General features: G+C 38.3%; 1 protein-coding gene across 1 annotated transcript; it reads left to right on the forward strand.

Moving 5' to 3' along the window:
- Positions 1 to 3,662: 3,662 nt before the first annotated feature.
- Positions 3,663 to 13,162, forward strand: rhoua (ras homolog family member Ua). The gene is made up of 4 exons (XM_062421669.1): positions 3,663 to 4,172; positions 4,588 to 4,646; positions 6,152 to 6,340; positions 7,756 to 13,162. Exons 1-4 carry the CDS (start codon positions 3,893 to 3,895, stop codon positions 8,038 to 8,040), a joined length of 813 nt encoding a protein of 270 aa, XP_062277653.1. The 5' UTR covers positions 3,663 to 3,892; the 3' UTR covers positions 8,041 to 13,162.
- Positions 13,163 to 16,423: the final 3,261 nt, after the last annotated feature.

Consider the following 16,423-nt stretch of genomic DNA (forward strand, 5'->3'; position numbering starts at 1 on the left):
AACACATGCAACGTGGGTACAGTCTAATAACTCTTCCGTGGGGAAACACAGACCACTGGTTGAAACGTTCCGCTACAGCTCTCTGTAGATGTGTTATGGTGTTCATTATTATTCATCATAACTTCCTGTCTAGATATCTGAAGATTTGTTTGGAAAGAGTGTTCATCTGCAACTTTAAGACTCGTCAGGAAAAATATTTTATGGATCATTTTTTTGTATTTTCCCATCTGTCCACTAGATGGTGTAAATATCCTTAATATATATATATATATATATATATATATATATATATATATATATATATATATATATATATATATATATATATATATATATATATATATATATATATATATATATATATATATATATATATACACACAGCAGTCCTCCTGATAAATCTTGAGCTCCATCTGATCTACCTACATTTTTTTATTTCAGAACAGAAGTTTAATACTATTTCCTCTGGAGAGTTTCCTCTGTCCTGTCAGGTTTATGAATACAGTTTTAAGACTGCCCCCATGTGTGTCTGCATTTAAATTACATCTTCAGGCTTGAAAACCAAACCTATAGGTCTGACTGTGTAACGTTTATTCTATCCTCTAAAAATATCGTACAATTCAGTCGTGTTTAATCTCAACAATGTTGGAGAACTTCATTAAATAAATAAAAAAACTTTTAAAAAAACTGTCTCAAATGTTTAAATGTTTTTAATGCAGTTGGCTTTTCTGAATGGTTAAATAAATCAATAGGGAGTAATTTAAAGACACAAACAAATAGGATATCTAACAACAGCAATACTGTAGGTTAGATCTGTACATCTGTAATACTGAACAAAGATTAGGTCTGGGGTCATTTTCTGAATCATATAAGAGGGGAATAGGTTCCTATAACACGTGAGGGGAGGACGACTCGTGTGTATATACATTATCATATACTCTTTTTGTGGACACAGTGTTTAGTGTTGGGAGATCTGTTTATGGGCTGGGATTTGTGTATGTATATTTATATGTATATGCATATTTTGTTTAATATGGTTGATTTGTTTGTGTTGAAGATTGATGTATTTTGTATGATGTTTGACATAAAAGAAATTGAATAAAAACTTAAATGACAAAAAAAAAAAGAATTCATTGAGTAATCTGGAGGGACTTCCACCTTAATACTAATAACTTTTCAGCTGCTGTCAGACATGTTCTTTGAGATTTGGTTACATTAATTAATCGTTCATCATTTAGAAATAAAACATTAGGTATATTAGGAATACTAGGAATATGAGTTCTGACAGATAAAAAGAGAAAAACATATGGAACGGAAAAATTCAGATTTCAGGGCTGCCTGTGGCGACTGAACACTCGTAGCCAAGCCTGGACGTTGGGGTCGAGGACAAAGAGACATCTCAGTGTGGTTAAAGAGGTCAGTAGCACAGCTAAGGAGAAAGTTTCTAAGGCAGATCTGGAAAATAGAAAATAGAGACTCAAAGAACCAAATAACACATCATAAAAAGTACTATATCGCTTTGGAGCAGTGCAAAGTTTTACATATACAACTATACAACAGACTACAGAGCAGCTTCTTTCATCAGGTTTCGAGACTCCTAAAATTCATTCTGCACACTCCAATATTTAAAGAACCATTACTTCTGCACATATGTTGCACACACTTTGTATTTTTACTACTCTCAGTCAGGTCATGTAGCCTGATACTGTAATGTGTATTCTATTACCTTGTTTCCTGCACTGCTGTAACATGTGAATTTCCCCTGTCAATAAAGTCGTATCATATTTTGTAGAGGCAGAATATTTGTTGATTCAGCTAAGAATTATAATAAAACCGTGGCTGTGATAATAATATCTGACCAGCTTCACTGTGTAAAACCTTTACAGACCATGTGGGAATTAAATGAAAATTTGTGTTATGACAAAAATAAATATCAATAGAAAGATTAATTTCAGGTTGTGTACATTTATGTAGCCACTTTCATTATTACTGATGAATGTGCAGTGCAAGCAGTGGTTGTCCATGTGTTTATTTTATGTTACAGGTGATACTATTGAAGTTGTGTCAATCATTATTCTCTTTCTCTCAAGCACACACATTAGTACAGCGTGAGAGCAACACCAGCTACTCACTCAATCAGGCATGACAGGAAGAAGTAGAGACCAGAACAAACCAGTCGAGACAGCTGCAGAGAGAAATTGAATTATTATGTTAAAAACAACAAGTAAAGCCTTTGATAGCCAGATATGATGACATTTCTTAAACTAGAAAAAGTTCCTTTTCTTAAGAAATTGCCCCGGTTCATTCAGGTTCAAAGTTATAACATTAAGCCAAGTATTTATAATTCACCTTTAATTTATATATCTTTTATTTGCATAAAATAAAAACTAGAAGAGTATACTCAGTAGAGTGCAGATCTCCACCAGGTGTGTTTGGGGCATGTATAGTCTCATCTTTCTTTAAGATACATAGAATAATGTAATGGTATTGACAGAGCTTCTTCCAGGGTTCACCAAACTTTATATACTTAATAAGGTAACAATAAATGGGATGATAAGTCCAAAGTGACAGGGAAATTTAGGAGGTATTTGGGCATGCAAATGGACAATAAACTAAAATGGAGTGCTAGGCTGGTTGAGATACTTCTCTGCAGACTCAAACTGTTCTGTGCAGGAAAGCATCATTAGATATCATATGGCATCAACAGCACCCTTACAATTCAGTTAAAATTGAGAATTGGCAACAGCAATAAAAGTGATGACTAAAATTAAGAAAGAATATCCGTCCCTTAACACAGTCTATAGGAGAACTGTTGTCAGACATGTACACAGATTTCTGAAGGACCCTTCACACATTATTCTGATTATGAATTATTACCTTCAGGTAGACATTACAAAGCCAGCAAACACAACCGCTTTAAGCTTCCTTTTCTCCCAACATCTATGCACTACAATCAGCTCAACTATGTTTAGCCTATGTATTTATATACTTCATCTCATAACAAGGCACATGTAACATTTTACACTATTCTAGTTTGTTGTAATTAATTATTGTGTCTTTGGTGTACCACTTTGTGGTTTGTTCACTTTGTTGTTTTTAAGTTGATTCCAGCTGTGTGTAGGACTATCAAAGATGCTCTTTGGTACTATTGCCCAAGCCAAACTCCCCCACTGGGCCAATAAAGTGTATTTTATCTTAAAAGGTTTGCCCCAAGACCTAATTGAGAATGTATTTTAGCATTAGTTTTTAGGAGACAGGTAAGTTGATACATCAAAATTAGATGAGACTGTTAACCTGCTGATAAAGAGGAAAAATAGTTGACAGAGCGCAGTAACCAATCAGAAGCAAGTGACAAGGGCAGTAACCAATCAGGAGCAAGCCCGCCCACAGGTTGACTAGCCTATTAGGTTCGTTTATTCGTTTGCAGTCAAAAACTCTCTCTCTCTCTCTCTCTCTCTCTCTCTCTCTCTCTCTCTCTCTCTCTCTCTCTCTCTCTCTCTCTCTCTCTCTCTCTCTCTCTCTCTCTCTCTCTCTCTCTCTCTCTCTCTCTCTCTCTCTCTCTCTCTCTCTCTCTCTCTCTCTCTCTCTCTCTCTCTCTCTCTCACACACACACACACACACACATACCGTGATGTCATTTGAAGGGGAGTTTGGGACGGGTCTGGGTCAGGGACAGGCTGTGAATCGCTGCTCCTTTATACTTAAATCAGTCACCGTGGAGTTGAACACGGACACAGCAGGAGTTCAAACTTTGGCCATTTAACCATGGAAACTAAAGACAGCGGACAACAGGAAAGTCAGTGGACAACCCTGGCAGATAACGGAAGAATGGACGATGTGAAAACTGGCCCTCACCAGGACTGAATCTCCTCCCCGGGTCTCCTCCACCTTCATGTCCCCCTCCTCCTCTCCGTGCCAGATGCCTCCGCGGGGAGACGGGGGCTACAAGCCGGCAGCGGTGTCCCCTGCCCCGCCTGTCCCGCCGAGGAGGGTCCGGAGCCGGGACAGGGGCTCCGGCAGGACGCGGCGGTCCGGGGCAGGGGCAGCGGAGAGGCGGGTGAAGTGTGTGCTGGTGGGGGACGGAGCTGTGGGGAAAACCAGCCTGGTGGTCAGCTACACCACTAATGGGTATCCCACAGAGTACGTCCCGACAGCGTTTGACAACTTCTCAGGTAAAAAAGGATGTAGAGGACAGTGTTTTATTTATCGACAAGGTGTTACTGAGTAAACTGGGATGTTCACAGCTGTTTAACACATACTCTTTTTTAATAGTCTGCCCAGTTAAGAAAAACAATCATTAGATAGGCCTAATGTTTCTGTGAAGTTGTAAAGTGATCAATAATAAAATCAAATAGATTAGGTCGATCAAATAGATCAAATAGATCGTCCTAATTTACTGTATTCACTTTCAATTAGTTAACTGTCCATATGGGCGTTGTTAATGTTTTCATTGAATAGGTACACTATGGCTCATGGTGTGTGTGTGTGTGTGTGTGTGTGTGTGTGTGTGTGTGTGTGTGTGTGTGTGTGTGTGTGTGTGTGTGTGTGTGTGTGTGTGTGTGTGTGTGTGTGTGTGTGTGTGTCTAGCGGTGGTATCAGTGGACGGGCAGCCAGTCAAACTACAACTATGTGACACAGCTGGACAGGTCAGTGATCTCTCTCTCTCTCTCTCTCTCTCTCTCTCTCCTCTCTCTCTCTCTCTCTCTCTCTCTCACACACACACACACACACACACACACACACACACACACACACACACACAGAGGGGGGGGGCTAATTCCTGTTGTAGTTTTATTTGTGTCAGGAACAATGCCTTTGACAAAGAGAGGAAGAACAATATATCTTTCTTTTTCTTTTTCTTTTGTAATCTAACTATTTGGAAAAAAAACTTTTTTTGTCCCCAAAACTGATTCGTTAACAGACATTTACTATTAAAGGGCGCCTTGGTGTTCCAGGCATTGATTCACCAACCATGATGCCCCTGGTTGGGTCTGGCGGTTGCATATATCTCCTTGATTCCTGCTGTCTGTCGCTGTCAGCTTTCCAAAATAAAACAATTTAGAAAGCTGGAAAATGCTGCAAATGCTTTTAAAGTTCTTACATAAGTAAATTTAAGTTCTCATAATCTCTCCATCTAGATTTGATTCATATAACAGAAGACATCAGGGAGTCAATGAATCATTTAATCTATTACAGATTAATAGATCACATGTTTTTACAATGGATATCTCTATTGGATTTTGTCTGGGATATTTTTCCGTTCATGTCTGGTAGATCTATCCCAGGAACAATTCTCGTGCACACTGGAAATTACGCAATTACGTCTACACCTGCAGCAGCGGACCCAATGAGTGACTAGACACAGAGCTGCAAAAACAACTGCAAAACAAACAAGATAACCAGCACACATTATACAAACATACACAACGTAGATCACTGCCTCTCTCAGGTGTGTACAGGATGTCACTTTGAATGAGAATAACAGGCAGCTTGTGCGTTTCTGTGAGTGCCCATACATTCAGTATTTTGTCAGAGAACAAACAATGGAAAGCAGGATATAAAGAGGATTTTACAGAACGCTAAAACAACAGCTAATGCTATGAAAATGTCATTATATTTCATTTTTAGGTAGTTGGGAATGTGTCAAGTGTTTAGTCTGTGAGTTTGTGAAGAAAGATATCTAAGCATAAACATATATCAGTGTGTCCTCAGATGAATGAGAAGATCACAGAGAGAGGAAGGATAGAGTGGGAGATCAAGGAAGAGACACAGAGTGAAGGAAAAGAAACCAGACTTATCTTCAAACATTGTTGATCATGATTGTTGATTTTGAAGAAGGCATGAGGGCTGAAATGTCTGAATTAAAGGGAATACATATGTTGCCAGAGTGTACAATACTTTTTTCCTGTTCTCATATCTTCAAACATTATCGTATGTAAATAAACACATCTGTCAGTAGAAAAAGAGAGGAAGACAAGTATTGTAAGTCTGCTTTTATGCTCCTATGGTGCCTTCCTCCACTGCAAGTGTGATCTCTCTACTTTTTGTCTAAATGCCCTTAAAAAGCTTTATTGTGTTTTCTAAAAGCTCATTGTCTTCAACTCTCTCTCTTTCTCTTTCTCTCTCTCTCTTGGTCTCCCCACTCCTCCAGGATGAGTTTGACAAACTGCGTCCTCTGTGTTACACCAGTGCAGATGTGTTCCTGCTGTGCTTCAGCGTCGTTAGTCCTGCGTCCTTTCAGAACGTTCCTGAGAAATGGGTCCCGGAGATCCGGAAACATGTCCCCATCGCTCCACTTGTCCTGGTTGGGACGCAGTGTGACCTCCGAGAAGATGTCAAGGTGTGGCTGATGTTGTCTGTGCAACATTTTAACAGACATAAATCACTACTGCTATTTTTCTGAGATATTATTGTGTTACATATATAATTGAGACCTGCAGCCTCTTTAGAGTTGCAAGAAATCAGATGGATTGCTGGAAGACACAAAGGAAATAATTGACTGTATAGCAGAAGAGCAGAGCTAATGTTCTTCACACACAGGAGAAAGCTTACAGAGTTTCTTTCAGTGGTTGATGTGAAAGAATTAAAGGCCAGGATATAAAAACTCACAAACACAAAATGTTATTGTAATGAGAAACAGATAAAAAACACACACACATGAATCACCATTTGAGGGGGAGGAGGAATGAGCTTATACATTGTCTTACAATGGGAGGGTAAAGCATTTATGAGAAATGTTTTAATTATGACAAACAAGACAAAATTACAAGACTTAAACAGAAGTTACAAGGGCTAACCCGGATTAATAATAGTGTATGACATTACTCTGCAACAGGTCTTTTTCCACAGCAAACATTTTGACTGGGAAAATCACAGGTGTTACTAATAAAATTTAACAATGGGTCTGTTCTACTCAAGTGTCAAAAGGAAGGGAGAACAATATATCTTTCTTTTTCTTTTTCTTTTGCAATCTAACTGAGCTTTCTATATTTGGAAAAAAAACTTTTTTTGTCCCCAAAACTGATTCGTTAACAGACATTTACTATTAAAGGGCGCCCTGGTGCTCCAGGCATCGATTCACCAACCATGATGCCCCTGGTTGGGTCTAGCGGTTGCATATATCTCCTTGATTCCTGCTGTCTGTCGCTGTCAGCTTTCCAAAATAAAACAATTTAGAAAGCTGGAAAATGCTGCAAATGCTTTTAAAGTTCTTACATAAGTAAATTTAAGTTCTCATAATCTCTCCATCTAGATTTGATTCATATAACAGAAGACATCAGGAAGTCAATGAATCATTTAATCTATTACAGATTAATTAGTTAGTTCTACTCAAGTGTCAAAATACAGTATAAATAAGACAAGTGATGACAGTGAGCCAGCATGCACAACGCCACCACCCTGAAACTGAAGCAGCTAAATAGAATTGGTGGAAATCTCATGTGGTCAACTTACAACAAACTTAAGAAATACAGCTTTTCATGAATTGCAAATTAAAGATCGTTTGTATAAAAATCTCAATATATAAAACACTTGTATAATGTTTAATAATGTTTTTTGCTGTGTTTTTTACTCAGTTCAAGGATTTATGTTTGCAACATTTTCTTTACACCAGACGGGTCTTTACACAAGGAAAATTATAAGATACTCAAAATAACATATACATTTATTTCATTTCACTTTCTTTTTTGGAGTACTTGTCTTATTCCAGATAAGTGATTAAAAGAAAGTATGTAACAGTGTTGTCTCTCTCTTTAGGTTCTCATAGACCTGGCGAAGTATCGAGAACGGCCTGTGGACCCAGCCGATGCCAGGGACTGTGCGGTGGAGATTGGTGCTGTGGCCTACATGGAGTGCTCTTCCCTGACACAAAAAAATCTGAAAGAAGTGTTTGACACGGCCATACTGGCCAGCCTGCAGAACCACAGCTCCCATAAGCCCAAAAGAGGGAAACAGAAACGTCGGAAAAAGCAAAGGCAGACACCTGACAAGATGAAGAGTTTGTCCAAGTCATGGTGGAAAAGGTACTGCTGTGTGGCCTAGAGCAGACCTGTGATGGGTTTGGGTCTAAGACTTTGATCCTCTGCTGATTTTCTCCTAGTCTGGATTCAGCCTGGTTTCTCTTTAAAGGAGCCTTATGTGGAGCAGGACCTCGACTGGAGTGTGAATGGGAACTGAAGTATGACTGTCATGGATCTTCTCTTTTATTTGGGAGCGATGGATGAGATTCACCACTGAGTCCAGCCTGGTTCTGCTCTTGTTCTACGTGCTCCAGCTGTCATAGAACAAACCAGATTGATCTTACATTTTGTCCTTTTTCTAACCCAGTGAGCTAATTGCAGGAGGTCACTGTGTCACCCAGAATTAAGCTGGAATTAACTGGGACTTTTTTTGGACTAGCAGAAAGACCTGTCCACGTCATGATGGATGTGATCATGTTTTTTAATGATAAGACTGGTCCAGATTTGAACAGGAACAGAAACAGAAACTTCACATGCATTGATTTGTGTTTAGTCTGGTGTTCTGGTAAAAGTCTTCCCTATTTGTGAGGGATTTATGTAGCCTTGAAGGGAATTGGACCATCTAAAGACTACACTTGATGTGACCTAAATGAAACTGCATCTAAATTTACTCCTTTTTTAAACTTGTTTCTAACTTTACTTGGGTGTCTAATAGTCACAATTAGAAATAACTGCTGACTAAAATAGTTTAGTAACCAAACTGTGTCTTTAATTACACATGAACAGGAGAACGCATTTTGAATTTTGCGACCCAAACCGATTTGTTTTTATCACCGGACGGAATTGTAGTCAGGATTTAGTCAACAAAAAACTTAGTTTTATAAACAGCTAATAATTATATCCTTGCATTTTAGACTGGATTTATTCTAGTTATGGGATTAGGTCTGACTTGGTTGTAAGTGTGGTTTTCTTCATGTCCTGCCGCAGTTTAGCCCAGAATGAAGCCAGACGTTGGATAAGTTCGGTGAGGCTCAGGCTTTGGTTACCGGATCGTGTCTTGTTTTAAAAAACGATAACAACAAAAAACAACTTAAAATGTTTTCACTTCGGCAAGATGTTCAAAAATCATTGGAAAATGAAACCTACCACATATTTGAATACAAGCAATGTATCTTGAATATCAAAGTGATAATAATCCCAGCATTGTTCTGTAAGAACAAGTTGTACATTTTCTCAAGAAGACACAAACTGTATCGAGTCGGTAACCTACTTCAAGTTTTCATTGGTGGAAGTTCGTTATCCTCATATGTCCTGCATGAACGATTACACATTATGAGGTATTAATGTGGTTTGGTTGAATATAAATCTTTGTTCTGTGGTGGTGGATTGTGGCTGGCGCTTGATCATGGCTGGAAAGGACGACATTTTGTTATTTTAATGTTTTGTTTTATCCCCTCTTCATCACAACCATACTGTGTGCTCAAAGTAGTCTAAGATCAACTAAGTCCACAAGCCGCAACATTCTCAGTACCCAAGTGACTGTTTTTTGAGGCTTTTTGTCCACACGCAACCGAGGACTAAAACAAAGAAAAACAAGGATGTTCATGTAAACTGTTCACCCAGGAACATACATTTACAGGCACAAGTTGCAAGGCTGGGAAAACCTCTGTTGGTTTCAGATATTTGTGTGCTTGATGTGTGTTTGATTTATCTTACCAGACACTTAAACAGCCTTAAGTATGGGCACTTAACAGAATCAGATCAACCAAAGTGCTCTTTGCATGTGTTTAAATTTACAAAATGGACTCTATTTGTTTGTGAAGGTTTGCGGCAAGAAAATGATTTAGAGCAAACCGAACAACAAAGATGAGTTTTTTTCTTAGCTTTTCAATGCAACTGTGTATCTAAGACTGTGAAATTTGAATTATGTACATATTCAGTGAAATATTTTCTTAGTAGTTATGAACCACAGTTTGATTCATCATGTTTATTGCTTTGCATTTGTTCCCTTTATCCAAAAATATGATCTCCTGCTATATTAGAGTGGTAACATTGTTCATTTCTACCACTCTGCATCCATTCTGCTTTAACGACACAGAGACATTATTGTCCGTCATATATCTACTGTGTGGTCTGTCAGTTGTACGGCCGCCTCTGCAGCCCGTCCTCTCAGAGAGACAGATTCAGCTTTAAAGCAGAAATAAAAAGGCACACTGAAACACAAAATGTGTGGCTGTCACTCAGCTGCCGCACCTTCCTTTGTACATTGTAGTTACAAAACCAAGAACCTGCCTATATCAGAAAGGGTCTTTGTATGCAGTAGAAGGGAAAAACGGTGCAACCGGTTTGCAATCTGTAATGAATTTAAATCAGCTCTGCCATGGTTTACTGCATATGCAGCATAATTATTCATATTGATCAGACTTAAACACAAGAAGGACTGTTTGGTTATATTCCTGAAAAAAAAAAGATCAAGGATAACCCTGCTAAGGATAAAGGTGAGGGACATCTAATTTTCCATGTGTGTAACCCAAAGCTAATAGAGCTATAAACTTTCAGCTAACAGGAGTCTCAGGATTTGGGTGAGCAAATTAACTAAACACAGGCTTTTTTCAGATGTAACAAACACCAATTATTTCTAGTGTGTGGTTCAAAAAGTCAGTTCTCCTCTTGAGCTGTTGATGTGCCTTCAAATTCAGCAAATTATAATTCATTTGAAATTTGAACTGTACTGTGAAGGAAATTTGGTGGATGAGAAATACTTTTTTGTAACATTTAAGTTTATTCTAACAAAGTTAAAAATTAAATAAAAATATTCACAGTTTTGGAAACCATCCTGTGTTTTCTTTAAAGTAAGTGCAAAGTAAAATAAAGCTGGCTTGCTCTATTACTGAGAAGGGATTGTGTATTTATAGAGTGACGCCGTCTTTAAAATGTTACCATTATGCTTAAAAGTTACTTACAGCTTGATATTAACATTAAAATTTGGTTTGAACCAGACCAAAAAAACTAAAATATCCTTGTTTAACACAAACTGACCCTCTGTTTACAATATGCCCTCAAGACGTACACTAATTTGAGTATTTGCAGAGGCGTTTGCTTTGCCAAATCTAAAAAATCTCATTTTGTTATGCTGAGATTTGGCCTCAGTGTAAAGCCGTGCCTCCGGGTTGGAAGACTGGCTGTTACTGGAGCTGTTTGGTAGTTTTCTGCTAAAGATGTTACAACTGTGAGTGAATGGGTTCACTGTGTCGATCTTTAACTCATGATAGCAAAAGCATTGTTTCTTCCTGGGGAAAAGACATAATAAGTTGCTTGTCTTGCCATTTGTGTGCAGTCTCGGCTGATGGTGGATTTAAGTAGGCTAAAGGTCACGCGAACCCTTATGATAGCTGGCTATGATCCGTCTTCCTTACTTACATTCATGATTTATAGACAGTGTAGTGAAGTTTCTCACCACACTGCAGGATGTGATTCGTGACTACAGTCATACCGAAAAAACATAAATCTGTGTTAATTCGTTCCTGCTTAAATACATTAAAATAACATGAATGCTGTCTTTGACTCTCACCATTCAGTCAATTAAACAAACAAATCATATCTTGCATGTTTCTGAGAGGGACGTGTTTGTTTTTTTATCCACCTCTTAATCTGTCCTGTGACACCTGATGAGCTAAACTATAATCTTTACGTTATAATGTCTGTTCGGCTGCTGGTTAATCGGCTGCGCTGTATGTCCTGTATGATGATGTATGGTTTTGTAATGTAGAAGAGACGGGTCCCTGAAAGTGAGCTAAAGTCAATCAGAGAAGAGACGTGGTGATAAATGGAGTCGATGGAGTCCTGTGTGGTAAAGTTGATGTTTTGCTGAAGGTTCGACAGAAATGTTACTGCTTTGTGCAAAGTCTGAAAATCAAATTAGTTTTGCCACTAAAGGATGAGTTCACAATTTTCCAAGTGTTTCTTAAAACAAATGTCAGATGCCTTAATTTGAAACACATTTCCTTGTTGTAATCATTCCTCCTCTTCATACCGACCTTTAGCCGATCCTCCCCAATTGTGGTTATAATGTAATGTTAATCATTTTGAGATAAAATGTATTTAAGGGTTTATCTGAAGATAATTTGATGACTCAGCTGTCTGAGATAGTCAAATGAAGTAGATATCCTCCCAAGTTAAAGTCTTGTCTCTTCCTCGACAGACTGTGTTTTCTTGTTGAGATGCAGTGGAAGGATCGTAACAAAAAGAAAGACTGGCACTAAAAAGACTGTAATGTTGAATGATATTTACTTCAACTGACTAATTTGAATGGCTGAAGTTTCATATTAGCTTCAAATAAACTTTTAAATGCATTTTTCTTTGGCTTCTATCACTTAAACTGTAAGTGCATTACGAAGGGATCTTTTAATGGTCAGTCTAAAAAGGAGGAAAGATTACAGAAATGAAAAAATCATGAACCCGTCCTTTATGAAATTCACTGGTGGCTTTTGTGAGTATGACATATGACCTGATAATGGCAATAATGGCTCCAGTTATTGTGAGTTATGTGGTGTTGAAAAGGGCTTTCACAATACCAAACATATTGAATCAAACACAGTTGTAAAGCCGATCACACTGTAATACTCGCCATCATTTGTTCCACATGTACTGTAAATGTGTAAGATGTCACAGACCTAATTCCTTCTCTCATGTGTGATTTTCTGCTGCGTTGTTGGAAGGAAAGTAAAGATGGACAACAATCCACATCCAGTCTGAGTTGGGGGTTATAAATACAGCCGCCTCTGCGTGTGAACGGCCTCTGCGGACTTTGCTGGGCACCACATTCCCACACAGTCCTAATTGTTGATTGCACAATAATATCCCATCAATCCCAGTAAGTTTAAACAAAACGCAGACAAGCCTGGGGAAACGCGCAGAGTGGGACATTCTTGAGACTGAATTGTTTTATTGAGGTTGAAACCCTCTAAAGAACACCTGAGCTCACTCACATGGGACACCAGCTGAGAACTTTGCTTAGAGGAAACCAACCCGCTCGTCCTGTGCCAAACATCACATTGTTTTCATTATTCTTGCATGTCAAAACATCGTAACAGATAGTATGTGGCTGTGATCTGCTCACACTGACGGTCTAACTGTCAGTCAAAAGACAATGTGTTTGTACAGAAGTTTTATACCCTGAGAAATAAAGAATATTTGCTATAATACATGCTGTGTTTTGTTGATTTTGAGGTTCAGTGCTCAGCAGTGGGACGGGGAATGTGTGTGTTTAAATATAACGCCTGGACGTATGTGACCTCTTACCTCCGCCACGTGATGAGAGCCTGCAGGCTGTAAATAAGACTTTTGTTTTTGTTTTTAAATATATACGCAAGTTACATACATTACATTTGTTTCTGTGTCCGTCCATCAACCCGTTTTCACTCATTTCTCCAGAAAATCAAACATTAAATAACAGACAGCAGCTTGACACAGATGCTGCAGGCCCTCATTTGAACGGTTGCCTGATTGAACATGTTTCTTCATGTTGTTATGGCTAAACTAATGTTTGGAAATGCACTGCATGCTTTGTGATAATCTACCACTCTTTGCTCAGCTGATGCACATCAGGAGAGAGAGGATGAGATATGAACAATGTTTGGGGGGCATAGACACACACACACACACACACACACACACACACACACACACACACACACACACACACACACACACACACACACACACACACACACACACACACACAAATCAAGACAAATCACACATACAAGCGCCCACAGAGTGTCGTCCAACTTCAGGCTGGATCAGTGTAAACAGACTTGCTGCTTCCAGGCCCTCATGGTTATGCAACAGCTTTATTTTTTATTTTGGCTGTCATGTGACATTTGGTTAGTGGCTTGTCTCTGTTCTTGGAGGCAGTGTGTGCCCTCGAATTAACTCTGTCTGGGAAACAAGCTGCTTTTCTGTACACCTGGCAACACTCAGTTTGTAGTGAGAAGGGTGACTTTGTTCTGGTGAAATCAGCTGCTCGGTGAGCCGAACAGTGCCAGCTCCTGTTTGTTGATATTATTCAGCTGTTATTCTCCACCGTGAATAAACTGGACACTAACGGATACAAATTATAGCTTATTTACAAGAAGATTTCAGTTTTGACACAATCCTTTCAAGATACAACCCAAATCAAATAAGACCTGTAACTGCTGATTTTGTAATAAGAGAATATTTAGTCAAAATGTGATAAAATCTCTGTAGATGTGTTGTAAATCTAATCAGGTCTATTAATGAACCATGTAATTTCACCTCACAAACACTTCAAAGTGAATAACCTGCACCTCTCACTTTTACTAAAAAAATGCAGAACCAAAAGTTGATATGTTTGTGCTGCTTTTTTTTATGCTGCTGCTTAAATCAATATTTGATATAATAATAATAATTTGAGATGTGTTTAACAAGCCATTATATCACATTGTTTAAGTTTTGTACTTGTTTAGGATTATATACGTGGCTTTTTGTCTTTCTCAGACTCACAATTTTGAAGGAAGATTACACCCAAATAATGTAAAACCACCAGTTAAGTTAATGATGTGCAAAAATATTGCCCAACAAATGTCATGTTTCCTCATTTAGACAGGTGTTTTCTCTCATAATATGGTGGTATTCAATATGGAGAAACAAAAGAGGAAGACGGAGATACAGAGGGGTGTTTAGCTACTTATTCCTGCAAAATGTTACAGTCACATGCTCCACAAGCTGCCAGCTCTTAGGGCACTGGTTTGAGGCTCGGTTCCAGCTCATTTTATAATTTTATAGCCTCTTTCTCTCTCTCTCACTGTGTGTGTGTGTGTGTGTGTGTGTGACATAACGTAAAGAGGGGCCCGAGTGACATCAGTGCTGACTCTTAATCAAGCAGAGCTGAAATACAATCTCCACTTTTCTAACAAGCTATAAACCCAATCAGTGTATATATGTGACAGCTGCTCTGTGTGTGTGTGTGTGTGTGTGTGTGTGTGTGTGTGTGTGTGTGTGTGTGTGTGTGTGTGTGTGTGTGTGTGTGTGTGTGTGTGTGTGTGTGTTTGAAAAAAAAGACAGCAGTTAAAAGAAAGTGAAGAAAAGAACATTAGAGAAAAGCGACAGATGGGGAGGAGGAGAGTGAAAAACTCTAACAGATAAATAAACTCATATAAAGTGACAGAAAGACACAAAGAAAGGCCAAACCTCACCAGCAGTTACAACATGTGAAGCTCCTCCTGCTTCATTAATTGGACTGACAGGCTGCTCTTGCCGTGTGTGTGTTTCTTATTCAGGAGTTTCAGGAGTTAAAGTAGTGTGACTCATAAATCTTGAAAACATAAACATAAATAACATTTGTCATTTTTGTCAACATTCATTCCTCTGAGATTTAATACATCATCGGCACTACCCTGCTAGTGTGCACTGATATTAGAGCAGCGCTAATGTGCTGCAACTTCACTGCTGGACTACAGTTACATTTTGGGCCTCATATGTCATCAAAGGGGGGAAATGCAAAATGTAAAAATATCAAAATGTGGCACTTTCATGCATAAATCATTCCTAAAACAATGTCATAACACTAGTTTTTTAACTACAGACACAAGCATACTAACAACACACACACAATTATCACTTTTTTTGTAATGTTTGTCATAAAGAAAAGATCTGTAATACATTGAAACTACGTTAAACTGAGATAATTCAATTGTTATCATAATTTTCAATCATTACTTAGGACCTCCGACCTCTAACACCCCGGTGGAGTGAAAGTTTGCCCCCACAGACAACGCTGCCTTTCAGATCACTCATATACAACTTTCTACGTGCTCTTTGGACAAGTTTAAGTGGAAAGGTTTTTGCACCTGAACAGTGCCGAAACAGTTTATTTTAGCATGTTCTAAAATCCCCATTTGTTTGGGTGCCACTGTATCTTAGCGGTTAAGATGCTAACAATGAACTGCAACAACCTTGATATTAGTTGAGTCTTATTTTTTGTCATCTCTCTACTGTCTGGCTTAAATATGCCACAAAAAAAACCCCTTCCAGTTGTTTTTTTCTGCTTGAAGCTGATGGCTTTTTTCCTTCAAACAGGGAAATTTGTTACTATTGTTTATGCCCGCAAGACTATAAGAGGCTCATTTTTGATAATATACCAAACTCTGTCGGTGAAAGAACCTTGATTGATAACTCTAATAACACCAGATATTAGTTTATCTACTGTGGAGTTATTTTATAAAAGAAAATACAGTTAACTGATCGATAGCTGGTACAATCTAACGAAAAATTCTGGTGAAAAATGGAAACCCAGTTTTCTATTATTCATGGTTCAACATAAAATAAATGTAATAAACTAAAACTAAACTGAACAACCACATATTAATCCAAGTGGCATATTTGGCTACCTTGACACACTGGAACTCTTTAGCTCTGCCTCTGGTCCGACCCTAACCAGGAGC

This window comes from Scomber scombrus, chromosome 1 (assembly GCF_963691925.1).
Source record: "Scomber scombrus chromosome 1, fScoSco1.1, whole genome shotgun sequence".
Classification (NCBI taxonomy): Eukaryota; Metazoa; Chordata; class Actinopteri; order Scombriformes; family Scombridae; genus Scomber; species Scomber scombrus.